This window comes from Xyrauchen texanus, chromosome 41, assembly GCF_025860055.1.
Source record: "Xyrauchen texanus isolate HMW12.3.18 chromosome 41, RBS_HiC_50CHRs, whole genome shotgun sequence".
In the NCBI taxonomy this organism is placed as follows: domain Eukaryota; kingdom Metazoa; phylum Chordata; class Actinopteri; order Cypriniformes; family Catostomidae; genus Xyrauchen; species Xyrauchen texanus.
This window is the reverse complement of record NC_068316.1, coordinates 26,621,821-26,640,065: the sequence shown is the minus strand read 5'-3', so window position 1 is coordinate 26,640,065 and position 18,245 is coordinate 26,621,821. Positions and strand designations below refer to the sequence as shown.

At 38.1% G+C, this 18,245-nt stretch overlaps 1 protein-coding gene across 1 annotated transcript; it reads right to left on the bottom strand.

The window, feature by feature from the left end:
* Nucleotides 1-209: 209 nt before the first annotated feature.
* LOC127634184 (inhibin beta A chain-like) lies at nucleotides 210-11,922 on the bottom strand. The gene is made up of 2 exons (XM_052113621.1): nucleotides 11,058-11,922; nucleotides 210-2,966 (listed from the first exon to the last, which is right to left on the bottom strand). The coding sequence occupies exons 1-2, from the start codon at nucleotides 11,467-11,469 to the stop codon at nucleotides 2,194-2,196; spliced, it is 1,185 nt and encodes a 394-aa protein (XP_051969581.1). The 5' UTR covers nucleotides 11,470-11,922; the 3' UTR covers nucleotides 210-2,193.
* Nucleotides 11,923-18,245: the final 6,323 nt, after the last annotated feature.

The window sequence follows — 18,245 nt, the reverse complement described above, 5'->3', positions numbered from 1 at the left end:
ATGTACAGTATTTTGCAACTTGATGTTTGTTTTCAAGCGTGTTTTTATCGTACTATTTTTGCCCTTTAATAATATCTTATATATAATAATAATACCTTAGTATTAGTATGTCTTAAGAAATGGACTTGTCATGTCATGCATAATAAATAAAAATACAACCAACACATTTCTCATCTGTTTTAGTGTACAACCGTTTAACTTTAATGGTGAAGCAAAGGACAAAATACTGTGTAATAAATTAGATTAAAAAAAAAAAAAAAAAAGCCACAAGCACAATTTTTGATTTGTACAACAAAGCAATGCAACATATTGGTTTCTTCCATATATACAGAATAAAAAATCTATTTTTATTCTTAGTCCACTATTTCAGTGTCAGTTATTTTTTATCTTATCAACAATGAACAAACAGACAAAAAAAAAACATATACAACATGTCTTTCTTTTTATATAATTTTCATAAATTATATTCGGTTTTCGTCTTTACCTTTTTCAATGTATTTTTTTCTGTAATTACATTTTGTATGAATTCCCATCAGGAACATACTGAAAATAGTCAACTTTTCTTATTTCAAACTGTAACTTTTTTTTTTTGTATTATCATTTCTTTTCCCAAATTGCTTAATTTTTCAACATTGCACAGTGGTATAGTATTGTGGAAATGTTAACATCTGCAAAAAAAAAAATAAAAAAAAAAAAAAGGGTGTTTTCTTTTTTTATTTCTTTAAAATGTTTTGGATCAGTGACAACACTTTTAATATTTTGTGGAAAATAAGGTAAATATCTAAATATTAATAAATCTTCCAATTACACAAAAAATCATTAAATATGCTGCACATTCACTTTTTAACTATTAGTATTAAAAACAAACTTTCAAAAGTTGGTTTAAGTGCTGTATTAACCATTTAGATGGCCTGTCACACATGGACTGTGCAGGAGTGCAAAAGCACACGAAAGGAGTGACCCACGGTGGGACATTTAGAAACTGATTTAAAGGTCTTTCGGTTTGCTAATCTGGACATCTTTGTAGGCCGAACAAAGCGATGTGACATACTGGTATCTTCTGAAATGTTCTGAGACAGCCTAATATGTTAGGCAACACTAAACTACATTCTTTGGTGTTGATTAAAAAAACGAAAAACTATTTTGTAAAATACATGTGAATACATTGTTCTCTGATGTAGTGCTAATTATCTCTGCCTTCCACTCTTCCCTCTGCATTTATTTTTAACAATCTCATTTTTTAGACTCATGCTTTGTAGGTACGTCTGTTTTGAAGTGCTTCTTGTCTTCTCTGTATACTACTTGTATATGTGGCTACACTGATCAAAATGTCAATATAGTGCAAAACTGTAAACGTTTTAATGTCTCTTTTTTTAAGATAACAAAAAATTTACAGAAATCAAAACAAAATAATAACATTATTAACAATAGTCAGAATAATTAGAATAATAATATAGAGAAATGTTTGGTTCCAGCAGCCCGTCAAACTTCATTCAAGTATCTCTCAACAACATACACAAGCATGACATGCACAAAAACATACACATACACAAATACTCCCATAGGCGTACTGTACATACACACACTTTTTTGTACACGGACACACATCAAGTATTATATTAAACATACATAAAAAGTATAAAAAAATCAACTCTTCTTAACTCTTTTTTTTTTAGTCTGTAAAAGTAAATAGTAACAATAGAAACAAAACAACACCTTGATGAAAAATATATCATAATACTTGACAAGTTGCATAGTTTTGAGATTTTCTTTTTCAGGCACCTCAACTACATGATCTCTCTTCCCGCAGTGCATGTTCGCTCTGCAAAGTAGGCCGCATAAATACCGTCTGACATTGCTCCCTTTGCTTTGTAACAAAAATATATTATATTTTCTTTTCTCTTTTGAAAGTGCCACAGAAATTACTCTGATTTACAGATACCCACTCTAATGTGATACCAATTGGATTCTAAGATGACCACACACAAGTGATCCAGAGAGGCGTGTCTTCGAGAGTTTGTCATGAGGCAGTGAGATAGAGATAGAGGAGCAATTCTCCCCTCCCTCTACTTCTTTTCTTTTTTTCTTACCATCTGAGTCATTTGTCATGGGGAGTGCAGTTCTTACCCCTACCACCCAAACTTGCTGCCCTGTTTCCCCCTCTCTACCCTTCTTCCTCTTCCAGTAGCAGTCTTACGAACAGCCGCACTCTTCTACAATCATGTTCTGGATGTCCTTTTTGACGATTTTCTGCTCTTCGTTGTAGTAGAGCATGGACATGGCTCTCAGGCGCGTTGGCACACAGCAGGACTTGATGTTGGAGAAAGGGCTGTACCCTCGCATGCGGTAGTGGTTGATAACTGTAGAGTGAAAGGACAACGAGTTGCCGGTGATGCTTGCGACATGGCTTGGACAGTCACCTTCGCAATAGTTGGCATGATACCCTGAGGGAGCAATGATCCAGTCATTCCATCCAATGTCCTTGAAGTTGACGTAGAACTGACGTTTACAGCAGACGCGCACCTTGCCGTCGCATTCCAGGCCCCTTTTACGCCTTCTCCTTTGGGTTAGATCGTCCATCTGTCGCACAATAGCCATGAGAAAAGGCCGGTGAGATTGCTCACGTTCGCTGTCTCCCAGAGTCACAAGCACGGGTGTAGCCCGGGCATCGGCACACAGAGGGCAGGAGACACGTATTCTCAGAGTGCTGCCCCCTTGCTGCAGCAATTCCTGCACACTGGCAGACACAGGAAAGGTATGCCAGCCACTGCGCCATGTGTCCAAGGATTTCTCTGCCAGCACCTTTTCCCCCGTTCCCTGTTGCAGGAGCAGCCGGATAGTGATGCTGGCATGGGTACGGTTGCCCTTTGGCAGACGAAGAAAGAGCCAGACATTGGCTTGCTCAACTACAGACATCTCATCACCTTCTTTGGAGATGAGGAAGTTGATAAAGCCTTGAGCTTGACCTGAGGCAGAGGAAGAGAAAGATACACGTAGATGATTAGTCAAATGAACTCTTTTGTTATTGTTGTACTTGTATTTCACTTTTGCCTGAGGTTCAGGATGACTTTGGAGAAAGTATGCCAGCCACATCAGAGCTGACCCTGGGAGTGGCAACTTCAGTGGAAGAGTTTAGCTTTGTGACAGCAGTGACCAGTTTTTCAAGCTTTCTGCATAACAGTCTTCTATTTCGTGTGAATACTTAGTAAATGCAACAAAAGTAAGCAGCCATGTATCCTTTTTCTGCACATCAAATGCAGAATTGTGAATCAGCCATTCCTTAAAGCACTCAAAACCAAGCAATCCCTCCCACTTTCCTTTGCTCTTCCTGTAACTGCATCACTTCTCCTGGTAGTTAACTGACAAATTAAGAGCCAACTGGGCAGAAACAAGACTTTGCTGAAAGTATGGTAACACATAATGGCCATGACAACCTACAGTGTGCAGCTGGAAGCAGTGATGTGGCATGTGACTTGCTGTTTCACTGGTTTGTAAAAGGCTGCTCCCTCTGGCTTTGATTCACACCGTGTTATAGGCAGAGGAAAGGCCTGTGGAAAATCGCAATTCACAGATAATTTGGGTACTTCTAAACCAGTTCTCTCCAGTTACTGAGTCAACTTGCTTTTAACCCAATGGACCTTTGTCAGGCATTATTCCTTCCATCAAGCTTTTGTAAAATTGGCCACCTTGTCAAATCATCAAATATGAGAATCTTGCCCATAAAGTTTAGCATACACAATGATCCTTTTATATTGTAACTGAAAATAAGAGGCCTCTTCGAACAAGTATTATCAAGTGACATATTCTGGAAAATATTGTAAAAATCCTACATGTATCACTTACCACTACAAACTGTGATGTACTACAAGCCAACACAGTCAAGCTTCGCAAATGCAGTCTAAAAAATAATGGGCTCTTTTCCAGCAGTGGCCAACACATTGTTTCCCTTTTAATCTGCACCCGGTGAACAAAATCAAGAATCGTTAGCATTTGCTAAGCTGAGAAACCCCTTCAACTAGCTCCTACAGAGCAGAGGCCCTGGCCCCGAGAAGAAAGATCACTTCTGTACACATGAGTGCATACTGGAGCTTTGCAACTCGGCATGCTTCTGAATATATTTGTCAGCGAGCTAAAAGTAATTTTGAAACTTGAGAAGAACTACAGAGAAATGCGGTAATCCCTCAACAATAAACACAAATTTAACCGCAAAGGCAGAGTTTGCACAGCTGTCCTGCACACAAAGATGGAGAATAACATTTACACATTCCTCCCCTCCCCCTTTAACTGTCTTCAAAAGGGGCGGGTGGCTGAAATATAGAATCACCTGGGAACTTAAGTGTGTTTGAGGGGGGCCAGGGGGATGTCCACTCTTCTTTAAACATGGCTTTGTTTAATGTGTTCTCTAATCCCCTTCTCTATCTGGTTTACCTTAGGGGGAATAAGCCTCTTTCATCTCCTTGTTGGCCTCCTGTCATATTGTATAGCTTGCAATGTCCTAGTGCTTGAAGCTCAATGGCTTTTGTAGTAAAGAAGTACACAACCTGAAAGATTGTTGAAACACGCCCCTTTGGATGGAGTTTGTTTGTAGTCTTCCTGGTTAACTTACAAGAAGGCGTTATTTATCTTTAGCTAATTTGTTGACAATGCTAATTAAAGACAACCATTTTTTCCCATAAATAATGGACACACATACTGGTTCAAAGAAGATGGTGCAAACAGGTACTTAATGTATTGTGGAACGAAGCATTCAATCAGGTACCAAAATACAAGCATGTTTGATGTGTATTTTGAAGGTCTCGCTTTCAACTCGTCCACAATTATTGGTTCAACCTTTAAAATATTGCTGAAACTCAAAACATTAGGACAATACTAACAATTGAGTCAAGAATGAAAGGATGATATGGTGCTTACAAAAAACCCCCACAAGATTCTTGGACCATTTTTTGTTTGAAAAAATTCAAAGTTAGAAACTAAGAGTGGAAATATGACTCTTTTAACGGTGTGTGGGAGTGAATGATTTGAGTTCCTCACTTGTTATGCAACATATTTCAAGCACAGTGCTGTCAGCAGCCGAAATTAATATTACAGACTAAACAACTCTGGCACAAGAGTACACAGTGAGCTGTCATTTCAGATGATTCTCATATTCATACATTACAAAAAATAATAAATTATTATCTGGATAATCATAGCATGAGTTGCTTCAACAATGCAATCAAAGATGAATAAAAAATATTCTATGTGAGTGTAAATCTCAGTAATATCACATGAAAGCAGATACTTATTAACTAAATAATGGTTCATAATGAGTGCAGCTGAAGTATTTCAAGAGCAAATATACAACAGAGACCAATACTGAAATCGTAAAACATCTTTTGACTTTCTAATGTCACTGAATAGACCACAAAACCACTAGAATTCCTTTCAGTGTACTGCATGTCGCTGGAACAGCATTTATGGCCTTTTCTACATCCCAGCATGAGAAACAAACAAAAAAAATCAAAAAGTGTAATTAAAGCATATTTCCCAACCATAACACTCTGGAGTCTTGTATACATTCTCGGTTGAGTGTCCCTAACACCGGTAAATTTTTTCACCAAACCACACCCTGTGCCGTAAAGGCCAACCATGCCTGTTACGTTTTTCTCCTTACAGTCTTTTTCTATCTTTATCTGGTCCCCATCACCCATAGGCAGTTAAGGCACCAAGAGTGGGTCTGATTTACTGCAGGCACCCCTCCAGCAGCCAATAATCACCACCTTTTAGCCAGCCCCTGCAGGCCAGAGCAGCTCCCAGGGAACCAAAAGTATAATGAAGAGAGTTACTGCTGCCTCCCTCCTCCTAACCTTTGGTAAGAGTCTGTGGAACATGGCTCAAGACCATTTTGAATAACTGAATAAAATGTTTGAATAAACATAGACCTCCCTTTTTAATTGAAAAAATAATGCTATTTCACTTTAATAATGAACACTGCCTGCAAATTTACAACAGATATCTATAGATAGTTTACAATTTTCCTCATTACTGTAGATTGTTCAGGATTTGGGATTGGTCATAGGTTTGAAATGCATGTTACTCTTCTACCCGCATCTGCAAGCAATAACCCAGTATCACGAACAGGTTTGGATAATGCATCAGCTGTCAAAGTAATAAATGCATAGTTGGCATGATGCTGCAGCGTCTTTTCATCAATACCTTGAAGCCAAACAAGCTCTAAGCATCATATTAGCAAATGTCAGCAGCAGCAAGGTATCCTGCAACCTAAGAAATGCTTTCTTGACCACATTAATGCTAAGAGATCCTGGGCTAGCAGGGAGACTTCTAATGTGGGACTTGAGCCTTGATGGTGTTTGAAAGCCTTGTGGCTTAGTAATACTGTATATAAGATTTAGCAAGGGGGCAGTTTGCACCCCCAACATATAACAATGATACTCTTGAATTAAGCTGTGAAATTCAAACTGGCTTAAAATATTCTTGATATTGCTATAATAGGAATCCACCCCAAGCAAGTCAACTTCTCTTTTCTGTACAGAAATCACATTTAAATCTAGCAGAATAACTGCTCTCATAGGAAAAATAAGGAAGTCTTTTCTCGCCTGCTTGTAACCATTACTCAAAGACACTGAAGGGTGTGATTTTAGGGTTTTCCCTGTAATAAATTATTTTTAAAAGTAGGAGGAGACACTAAAAAGAAGAAAATAAGTAAATATTGAGTCATTGTTTCAGAACATGTCAGGCTTTGCATATGCAATCTGCACGCCTGAATGACATCAGAAAGGCCAAACACTGAGCGCCCACACATGCTCGCCACATCTATAATGATATCATCAACGCGCCTCCTGTTTTAACAGTCTGCACATGGCTTTAGTAGAATCAACTACCTCTCTAAAGAATAGCGGACACTTGTGTTCCCTTTTCTTCTTTGCTTTGCAAGTATGCACACATTGAGCACTTTATTAGTAACACTATGTTCCTAATAAAGTGCCCGACGTGGTCTTTGCTGTTGTAGCCCATTCGCCTCAAGGTTCGATGTGTTGTGCATTCTGAGGTGCTACTCTGCTCACTACAATTGTACAGAGTGGTTATCTGAGTTACCGTAGCCTTCCTGTCAGCTCAAACCAGTCTGGCCATTCTCAATTGACATCTCTCATCAACAAGGCTTTTCCATGAAATTTCCAGGAGATCAGCAGTTACTCAAATACTCAAACCAGCCCATCTGGCACCAACAATCGTGCCATGGTCGAAATCACTGAGATAAATTTTTTCCCCATTTTTTTCCACATTCCCCACACTAACTGAAGCTCCTGGCCCATATCTGCATGATTTTATGCATTGTAATGTTGCCACACAATTAGTTGACTTCTAAAGCTCCTTTCTTTATTGACAAATCAACGTTTTACCTGTCTGCCATAATAATGTATTTTATTAATCTAAATAATTGCATATACAGTATATATATATATATTTACAATTATTTAAATAAGATTATTACTATTATTACAACTACGTTAAATAATTTATTTTCAATTAATTGTGATTAATTCGATTAATTAATCAGCAGATCATGTAATTAATTTTATTACAAATTTCCAAAATTTCATTTGTCAAATTGATTGACAGCCCTAAAATCAGCTTTAGATGGAGGAGAAACACTCTTGAGAATTCTTGGCCAAATTCTGCTTAGTGTGTTGTTTCTATGACCTCTGGCGCACGTTCAACAATCAGTAGTAACAGGGACATGTCAAGGAAAGGACGAATTCCCCTGATATGCATGTTTTTAAAAGAGCATTAGTTTAGTTTTTATTAGTTGGAGTTGCTGTTATCCCTTGCTCTTTATTATTGCCAGAAAGTCTGCTGACTAAAAGTTATTCATTATTCACAGACATGCTAACATACACAAACGCTGATTGCATATGGTTTCAGGCTATACATTTACAGTACACAGAGTGTAATCAGTCTTAGCATGTAGCCCTCATTCAACCAACATACTGTATGTAAGATATAATGACTTACAGTATTTATCACAATAAATGCAGCATGCTTGAGGTTTTGAAGTCCGTGTATTTGCCAACTGACAGGTTTTATTGAGGTCATGTCTGAACTTAATCAGAACATAATTTCGCAGCCATGCACAAATAAGCTGGGAAACATTTGAAGAAAACATAGCCTATGGTGACAGGCAGAAACACTGAATTACTTCATTTTATTGCCAGTTTTACCTTACAGCAAAAGCTTAACATTATTGCAAATATTGATACGATCAGCATTAATGAATAGTACGTTTTGTTACTTTACATTCATAGCTTTATAAGTTACATTATCACAATGATTTTGTATGTGTACGAGAGCAGATTCTTAGATAAGATTCCAGACTGATAGTGTGTGCAGTCTGAGACTTACATCATACATGTAATTACAGCTGCCTATACAACACACTTTACACAGCATTGCAGTGATGTGTACAGAAATGTATTTTAAGATCAAATCAGTGTGTAATAAGCATGCAAAACTGTTCATTAAATAATTTTAGTTGTAAATTATCAGACCAAAGTTACTTGGTGCCATATTGAGAGCAAATTATGTTTTTGCACATTCTTTTTGACCCATAATAAATGTATATACAGTATGACAGATCTACATGTAAATCTCATTGCAACTGTTCTGTTAAGGTGGGTGTACATGTTGCAATTCTTTCCAGTTGAGAGAGATTGCATGGAAATTGTGGGTGCTTGTTTGGTTGTGGCTCGTATCGTGTGAGAGGAATTACGAGTGGAGCCGGGTGGCCGATCTACCTGAAGTTGACGAATCAACAGAAGGTTTTTACAACTCACATGATCAAGGTAAACTGAGTGTTAATGACATCACTGGGAATGATTCTACAGAAATGCCATACTATTCTCTGTTCTTCAATCAAATCATTTGCCATACGGGTTGCCATACATCTTTATCACTCTGATGGACAGAGTTTAACATCTTCCGTCATGGTCTATTTTTATTCATCATAGTTGCATATTCTAGGGCAACATTTAGGGGGATATAGCATCTGTTATATATTTGCAAGGGTCTGCCATCCTTTATTGAATTCTCCCTTGTTGTGAATTTCGCAAACATCTTATTGTTTGAGAATTTTGAGTTAAGAGGTGAAACCTCATGAAAAAGATTATCGCGATGACACGTCGATGGTTTGGTGGCAGCTAGAATGTCACTTTGCTTCTGTAAGATGTAATTTCATATTGCCTCATATCAGAAGGCCATGTAGTAAAGTCAACACCACATCTTTAATCATCTTAATTTTGTCAGGTTTGATTATAAGCAATGGACTGAATTCATTACAGCCTCAAAAACTCTGCATGAGTAACATCAAGGATCTGAGGACTCCACCCAACACTTATTTCACAATGAAATGGCTGATTTTGACTATTTTACCTAATAATTAGTTGAATTCATATGGGTGGTGAGTTTGGTAAATATAAGATATTTTATTATTTATTTGGTGGAAACCTTTCTTTAGTTCCTCTGACACATTGGGCTTGAACATCAAAGATGAGTGATTGATTACTAATAACAGACTATTCTAATTGCTGCTCATATAAATTGAAATATTTGGTAGCTCATGTGTTTAGTTTATGCCAATACTGGGCAGCAATCTGACTTTTTGCTGTGTGAGGACGAGAGTTTTTCATTTTGGCTGTTCATTCAGCCTGAGGAACAATATTTTCCTTTCAACATGTCAAGTGGCCATTGAAAACAGATAGAAAGTGCCTGCCAGTGAGGAAACATATATCACAGTGCATGCGATCAAATTCCCTAAAGTCATTTTGATTTAGTCTCATAACAAGGTTTTTATCATCACTTTGTATTTTGCTTTATTATGTGACAAGCTTTAGTAATTTAGAACTTGGAAATATCAGGACATTTTACAAATCAGATTTCCAGACCTATAATTGTCATGGAAATGTTCATAGTGAATATAATGTTTTCTAGTTCTACTCATCATGAAAATATTTAATTGCCTTGCTCTTTGTGAGTGAAGTATCTGTATAATGATTTTGATGAATCACTAATCATGAATGACTGAAAAATTCATGTAAATTCGTTGGTAAACCCTGCATAAAGTATATCCTTGTTGTGGTAGAACAATCCACAGATTTAAGACTCCAACAGAGTTTGAGGGAATGTCAATATGTTGGTCCAGTGCTCAGCTCAAATAATAAACATTTTTACTGAGAAAGGTGACACTCTTCAAAATTTTACTTTCCTTTTAATACGCTATACAGCTCTTGTATGATGTTTTCAAAATAAGAATGTGTAAACCCAACTGTCATACATATAAAGTCATTCATTCCACGTGGCTGCAGTGTTACAGTCTTTTTCAGCTCCCTAAAATCATGAAACATTCATCTTTTGCTGCTTTTTAGGTCTGACACATCTGTTGAGTAATCCCGCGGACTCTCCCGGTTCTCTGTCACTCATGACCCGTTTGAGGTGTATGACTCAGAGAAGAGCCCAATCTCTCCTCACATCACGGGCTTGACAACACCTTTGAACAGCTCTCTGCAGCCGACAATGCTCTTTCAACTGCCTTTGAAAACCGACACAAAGGCAGTAACTGATCAGCCTTCTTTTTTCTTTTATAACGTGAAGTGCCTTTTTTATTTCTCTAAGATATTTTTTTTTATCTCTTTTTATCTCGCCCTCAACCCTCTTTAGTCACATAGGGAACCTATATAGGAGGCTGTCCATCCCCAGTGAAGTGCTCCTGTGCTGAGCTTATGGCTGGAAGCCCTGGGGGCCTTTACAGATAATTACTGATTCTCTAAACCAGCAGGAGGTTTGTAGGAACCTCGAAAGGGGAGGTAAACTGCCACAGCGCAGCCGTAGCTGCTCATCCTGACAGTAGCAACAGGTTTCCCTTAACTTGTCTGACTGGTGATATTAAGTCGATCAGCTATATAAAACCACCGTTCCTGTCTCTTACCTTGTTGGAATTTTTAACATTTCACTATACACTACTTTTGGAGTTTGGTCACTCCATAATGTTTTCAAATTAGACTCACCAGCTTCAGCAAATGTGATGATCTCAGTCTGCTCCGTCATTTCAGCTTCTGGACGGCTGCTCGCCTCATCCTCTATCTGGACACTGCCGTCCTTCGCCACACGTCCCACGTGTACCTTGCGAATGGCATTGAGGAGTGCTGCACGAGGCACTGGGTGCGTGATGTTGGGGCGCTTTTGCAGGTGCAGCATGTTAAGGATGTGTCTCTTCACTGCTTCGACCACATCTTGCTGCGCTCCCTCCTTCTCATCCTCCAAGGCACCATTTCGAAGCCGTGCCAGGGCACAGGATGGACAGTCTGTTGCAGCTGCCTGTTCAGATGTTGCCAGGCTCCCTTTGGTGACCATGGCACTGAGTGGGCATGTCTGGATGAGCAGCAGGAAGATCCCGCTCAGCAGAGGAACAGGGGACATCCTACAATGAGAGAAGTGAAACTGCACAAGCTAATTGCACTGCGCAAAAATGTCACTTACTTTAAATGTTTCTTTTGAAGTAAGATAAAAATCCGTCCTGTAGTTGACAGCTTGTGATAAAGTCTGTCTTGTCTGTGGATGATCTGACAAAGATTGGAGTGGAAAGAAAAAGTAAGAGCTAAACTACTTGAGGGAATAAGTGTAATCCTTGCTGGTAAGTGTTGAGAAGAGGTGCCGGTCGCAAAGCAGGGATCGTTCTGTCAGTGGATTTCTCTCCCTCTCCAGGTCCTTGGAAAGTTTGTATGGGATGGGCAGTCAGCTTCTGGATGTGCCCCAGGGAAGCAGTACGCTCGTAAGAGGTCTGAGACTGCTCACTGTGCAGGAGTTGAATGGTTTTGTTGAAGTGGGCTGGACTCTCGTTGGCTCTTACTCCCCTGTCTCTCTGTTTCTACTTCTAAAGCTCTGTCTTACAGAGTAATTATACTTCCCTTCCTCCCTCCCCTTCTCTTTGCTCCCTCCTTCTCAGTGCGTTTTCTTTTTTATTTTTATTTTTTTCTAATTGTTCTATTTGTAGGGCAGAGTAACTTTCCCCCTGCATGGCTTACCAGACCACGTTGTGGAATTTGCTACGCATACATGACAAGTGATTTGTTGTTAAGTCATTATCTCCCAGTCAGCCTTTAGTCCACACCTCTCAGATTTAGTCATTGTGTAGTCTGCGGTGAGGATTTTTTAAGTTCATTAATTTGCAGTAAGCAGAAAATGGCTGTTGCTCTTTAAATAAAAAAGTGAAAACACTAAAATATATTTATAATTTGTAAAGAATTAGCTGGAAGTACTTGAGTGGTTGTATTTCCCAGCCACTTGACATAGCAATTCCTCTGAAAAAGTATTGGCTAATTTTGGTCAGTTGGCGATTGTTACGTTGTTTTCACAGAATCTACAGTTTCATCTTGGCTAAAGAGTTCTCTTACTGTTAAAGAACTAACATTGTGATGTCACGTTTAAGTGGTTCACGTTAAGTCTTCCATGCTTCCCCTTACTGCAGCAACACATGCTGGGTGCAGATTCACCAGGAAGTGCCCGGAAGGCTCACTTCCTGTTTAATTGGCCGAGGACAGATGTCTAGGACTCATAGTGAGACAAGCAGCTGGGGTTGTGACATCATCAAAGGCTGAGTATAGAGGGCATGTGTGGTTCGTCTGTCTGCATATCAGCCAAAACTTGTATCTTCTGGGTCATACAAGTCAGAATATGCCGTAGGTTACACAGACATCTTCACCATATAAGACATGGTGTTGTGCTAATTTGGGATTAGTCAGAAAGTTCTGATTCAAGAGAGCCTCTTCCTTGATGATGCTTGCTGATGTCAGTGTCTAAAATCTGACTTGAATTGAAAGTCAATCTCTGTTAGTTAAATAACTGAACAGAGTCAATTAGACAATCTCTTATTAATTTATTGTATTTCTTTTATCCTAGTTGATCTTTAATATTGACTTTTTCCATTATGTTATAGAACTTGAATAATCATTATTTTGCATAGGTGGTATCATTTGTATTTTTTACCAGAGTTGAATCACTTTATAGATCTTGCTAACTTAGATAAGTGGCTAAGGCAGTCCGTTCTCTGGTAATACAAGCTACTTCTATCACTGTAAGATATAAGGAATTACTCAATACCTCCCTCTTGTGGAACAATTTGCTCATTGCAGAGAATTCTGAGCACTTCATAGAGATGCAATAACTGCTTTACACCAATACAGGAATTTCGTTCTCAGTAACATTCTCAATGTAACATTCAAAAAACATTTAAGTTAAAATGACACACTTTCACACTGTTGTGAAATAAATGAAACTTCATAAATGTTTTATGAAATGTTTGAATATTGTAAAAAAGCTATCATTGCAAAATCTCATGTTTTGCCCTCAAACTTGATATATAATTCATTTTATCCGCACAGCAATATAAGTAATATGAATAATTGTTTTTATCTTAAGTATCATCAGAATCATTATTACATAGCTTTCCTGAATACTTGCTTCTCATTGGTCAATTGTGGAATTCTGTGGTCAACCATTATTGCATCATGACCACAAAATGATTACCTACAAAGTTGTGGTAGTTTCATGTGTCTCATTATTCTACGGTCTCTTCCTTCTAACATAAAACAATAATTTCAAGTCAATTTATTTATTAATTTGACAAGTAGCCATGTAGGCTAATAAGCGGGTTAAGCCCCTTGGGGTCTTATATGAGTTTCTTATTTTAAAATAATGACTGGCTGAAAGTACATTTTCCCTTACATATCATTCGTTGAGAACTTTAGTTATCACTCCAGGGGCCTGATTTATAAACGATGAGACAGGGAAACAAATTCACATTTAAACGCCCATTTTGCAACGCAATATCCCAAGCACGCAAACTTGGCGTAAATGTGTGTGCAACCTCCGCACTCTCTTAACTGTGTGTATCTTTACTGGTGTGTGTGAATTTGCGACTCCAACTGGTAAAGTACTTAAAGAGTAAAGACTGATTATAAAGATGATATAATCATCTTGGCTTATTGTATATATATATATATATATATATATATATATATATATATATATATATATATATATATATATATATATATACAATAAGCCATATTTAGAATAACAATAATAATAAAAAAAATAAGCACTGTTATGGAGTCGATATTAGGCTAAATCCATTTTTATTATTTTAGTTGAAAATACATAAATATAAGCTGTATAGGAAATATTGATACTGGATGCACTGCTTTTGGAATATATCCCGTGGCATCATAGGGCACATACAACATACAAGGATTCCTTGCCTTGTAATATTTTCAGTTCCCAAAGGCTTGGAATTGTGTTCTATTACAGAAATCACGTTGTGATGTAAAGGACATCATTCAATAGATGATCTGTGATGCGTTCTCGACTAGATAAAACAGACGCATTCAGTGGTCGAACGGATTATTGCAAAGACAGACTGGTGGCCGGCTGTCTGGATAGGTCTTATTAGTAACATACTGCACAGCCACACACAGGTGAGGCACTGCACAATATATGCAAACAATGTCCCGTCTGCCCCATTGACCATTTATCCGGATCCGACAACACCGTTCGTATTCTGAAAAAACATAATGAAAAATATCACTAAAAGAAAAAACAAGCATATATGTTGCATATTTTATTAATTTAAAAAGAGGTTGCTGTGGCAGTTATGGCATCTGCCACTCAATTTGACCCCAGTGATGTTCGCTTGAGGACACGCACATGTAAACGGATTCAGTGGGAGACGGTTTTTCAAAAGAGACCTTGTGCACAGGGCCGGCCCAAGCCTTTATGGGGCCCTAAGCAGAATTTGATTTGGGGGCCCCTCGGTGCCGCCAATATGATTGAATATTGTCAATGTTTGATTATTCGCACGCTATAAATCTAACACACCCCTTATCAATTTTATTAGTTGTAGCTGTGTTGCTTACAACATACCAATGTCTGCCTGGCATGTTTTTACCCTTCTACGGTTTTAAATGTAACAGTAGCACACCTATATTTACCCAATCCTGTTGATCCTCTGTTACCAGTTTTGTGTACTTCCTAGAGAACAATGTGCAGCAGAAGCTGTAGACAGTATCATTTCTTTTTGAATAAGTGAGCAGCTCCACTTACATTATTTCCCCATTAATTAACTTTCTGTAGGTGTAGGTGTAGTGGAAGCTTCGACCATCAGGTTTTTCAGGGAATGTGAAGTTTTCCTTTATAGGCAGTGGCACTCTGCTTACCAGATCAGTCCTTTCTGAGTCAGACAGGATAGATGACCACATCAGTGGACACACGTGCTGGGAAGTGCTCCTCACATGCAGAGGATGGACCTGATGAAAGATGAAAATAATAATAAAAGCTAGCCATGTTAGATGTCATATTAGAAGGTAATGCAACTGTCTGTCAAAAACAAAGGCATGGTTTATCCATATAAATATAATGATCTGGGATTGTTGAAAAATCATCATCAGCTGTAGCACTGGCACTTGGGGCAGGTGGCGTTGGTTGTGCCCCACGTCCAAAATATTTCAACAGTGCTCCTAGGGAAGTTTCATAAAAGTACATATTTGACAGAATATTTGACAAAATAGTCATCACTCAGAGTCGCTTAGTAGTGGAGTCACCACAAAGCAGGAATGAGCTGCATCCAGCCGGTTCTGGTGAAGTCAGGATAGGAGTACCAAGTTTGAGACAGGGATACAAATATAATAATATTAGCATAGATGCCATTCAATGTGCTGCAGAGATATAGATCATGTCTTTAATTATGTGTCATTAAACTTCTCAGTCAGCCTGACTAATTCCTTACATTTATCAAATGTGAATCCCTCAGTGCTGATGGAAGAAGCTATAGTAAACATGTGACATGCAATGCAGAAAGAAATATCATGAGTGGATGCCATGACTTACAGCAGTTTTTTGTTGTTGTTGTTGTTTGTTCCTGAGTGGTGAGGGGTATGAGATCTATGTGAATCCCTCATGCAATTGTTTGTTGTTATTGTTGTTATTGTTGTTCTTGATAAACGGTGCTTTGAGATCGATGCAATAATCTGTGTAACACAGAAGAGAAAAATTAATTTTTGCGATAAAAATAGAAAGTGGATGCACATGAAAAATTCACACCGTTGAATCGCGATAAATGAATAGTATGGGGAGAATCCTGATGCGCGAACCCGATACGTATATGTAATATTGTTCATTAAACTAGCTAATTATAGGCTGTTTACAGTTAACACACAAATGCAGCAACTTTGTACATTTCATTTATATAGAATGCGTGGTGATAGCTGTGCAGTTATTGGCACTTTACAACAGCTTTGAACACAGCTCATCAAATCAGAATTTAGAATTTCTACTTTCCATTTTAGAAAATTCTATTAAGAGTAAATGTTGCTTAACTTTAGTTGGGCCGTGGATAAATGTCTCATGGCGGGAAAGTCTGGATGGCTTGCAGCTTAACTGGGCAGCCAATGAGTGATGGATGGCCTTCCTCCACCTCTAGCCTCTCATCAAGGGACACACAACAGTGAGAGTGATGGAAGTCCAGTGACACGGGGGTTACACGATTCCTCACAATCACGCCAGGGAGAGGACCAGATCCCATTAAAATGTGAATGGAGAGGAAGGAGTGGGGGAAATGGGTTTTTTTTAACTCTGGAGAATGAAAGAGATGGACTGAATGTATAAATCTTTCTCCAGATGTGAGTCTCTCCAAGATTCAAATCACTCACACACTTTCAGGGAAGGAAATAGGCTGTAGGTCAGGCTGTCTGGGCAGTGCGCTACCAGAAACCACAATTGACTGCACCTCCCTCTGCGAGTTTCATTTGAGACCACAGGGGAAATCTCCAGGTCATGGGGTTAGATAGACTAATGGTGATTGCCCTGGCTTCTCTGCTGTTAGAGAAGTGTGAAGATGGGAAATGAGAACCAAAACATTATCACGCTATATGCTTAACCATTGCATTTGTCATGCTTGTGTATCCTGTATGCTCCCATATGGTTATTGCGCAATACAAGTCGTAGATAGCTTTCAACAGCAATGTACAGTAAACTTATACTTACCAGTAGCAAGTGCCTTGGATTATCCTAGTCCTATGCTTTGGATTTGCCAATAAATCTACAATAAATGAATATTTCATCAAGTTGTTAATATTGTGTATTTTGACATTAATTGATTGCCATCTTGAATTTATTTAAGTGCCATCATTTATGCAGCTCATATTTGCAGATGAAGAAGCTCAGCAAAATAACAGTGAATAATGACAGTTTTAATTTTTGGTGGAACTTTTCCTTTAAGAAACAAGATTTGGGGTTTTATGTTATTGCCAGAAAAACATCAAGCAAATGCTTTGTTTTGGCTCTTTCATAGACAAGGTTAGATTAAGTCAGTTAATGCACAATTTGAAGCATGTTTAAATTTATTCATAGTGAATTAACCAGTCTACACCCTACCTACCCTTGGCCCTTTCATTGGAGGGATCCACAGCTTTTCAGTTTCAGCACAACATCTGCCGTAGACTTGTGCTGAACCTTGGAAGTGAATGTGGAAAACAATCAGCATTCTATGTAATATTTAATGCAACTGTGGAAAGAGGTGTTTTGATTGGTCTTATTTTCAATATTGGGGCTTTTTGGAGTCTTGTGCAAAAGTCAACGTCTCCAAATTTTTATTCTATTAGTTCAACACCAGATTTAATCTGTTTGCTAGAAGCATCTATGGCCCATCACTGGTAATATAATATCAGATAGATTTGCAAAGGATTGTGTAATAGCTTGCTTCAGCTCTATATGTGTGAATGTAAATTACATACTGCATGTACAAAATGAAGCTCCATATATGCAGCCATGGTCAGTGTGTGTGCTGAAAGAAGAACATGCATAATCTCCCCTCCATGGTTTATTGCTTCTTAGAAGCAGCAGTACATTTCAACATCTTGGGTGTTCAGGTTGTTTTATATGTTAACAAGACTTTATTAATATACAATTACAATCCACTCATTCGTCAACCCACCTGACGTGAAAAGACATTTGTATTCTTAACATCCTAGAGAGTTTTTAAATGCAGCTGTTTCTAATGTAAATCTAGATCTCTTCATTTGCAGCTTTTTAGAATTAGACAGACCTCACTTAGCTCAAAAACCTTTATATTAATAATCTTTGTTTAGGAAAATGCTACAGTATGTACTGTGTATGACCGTACCATGTTTATACACTGTATG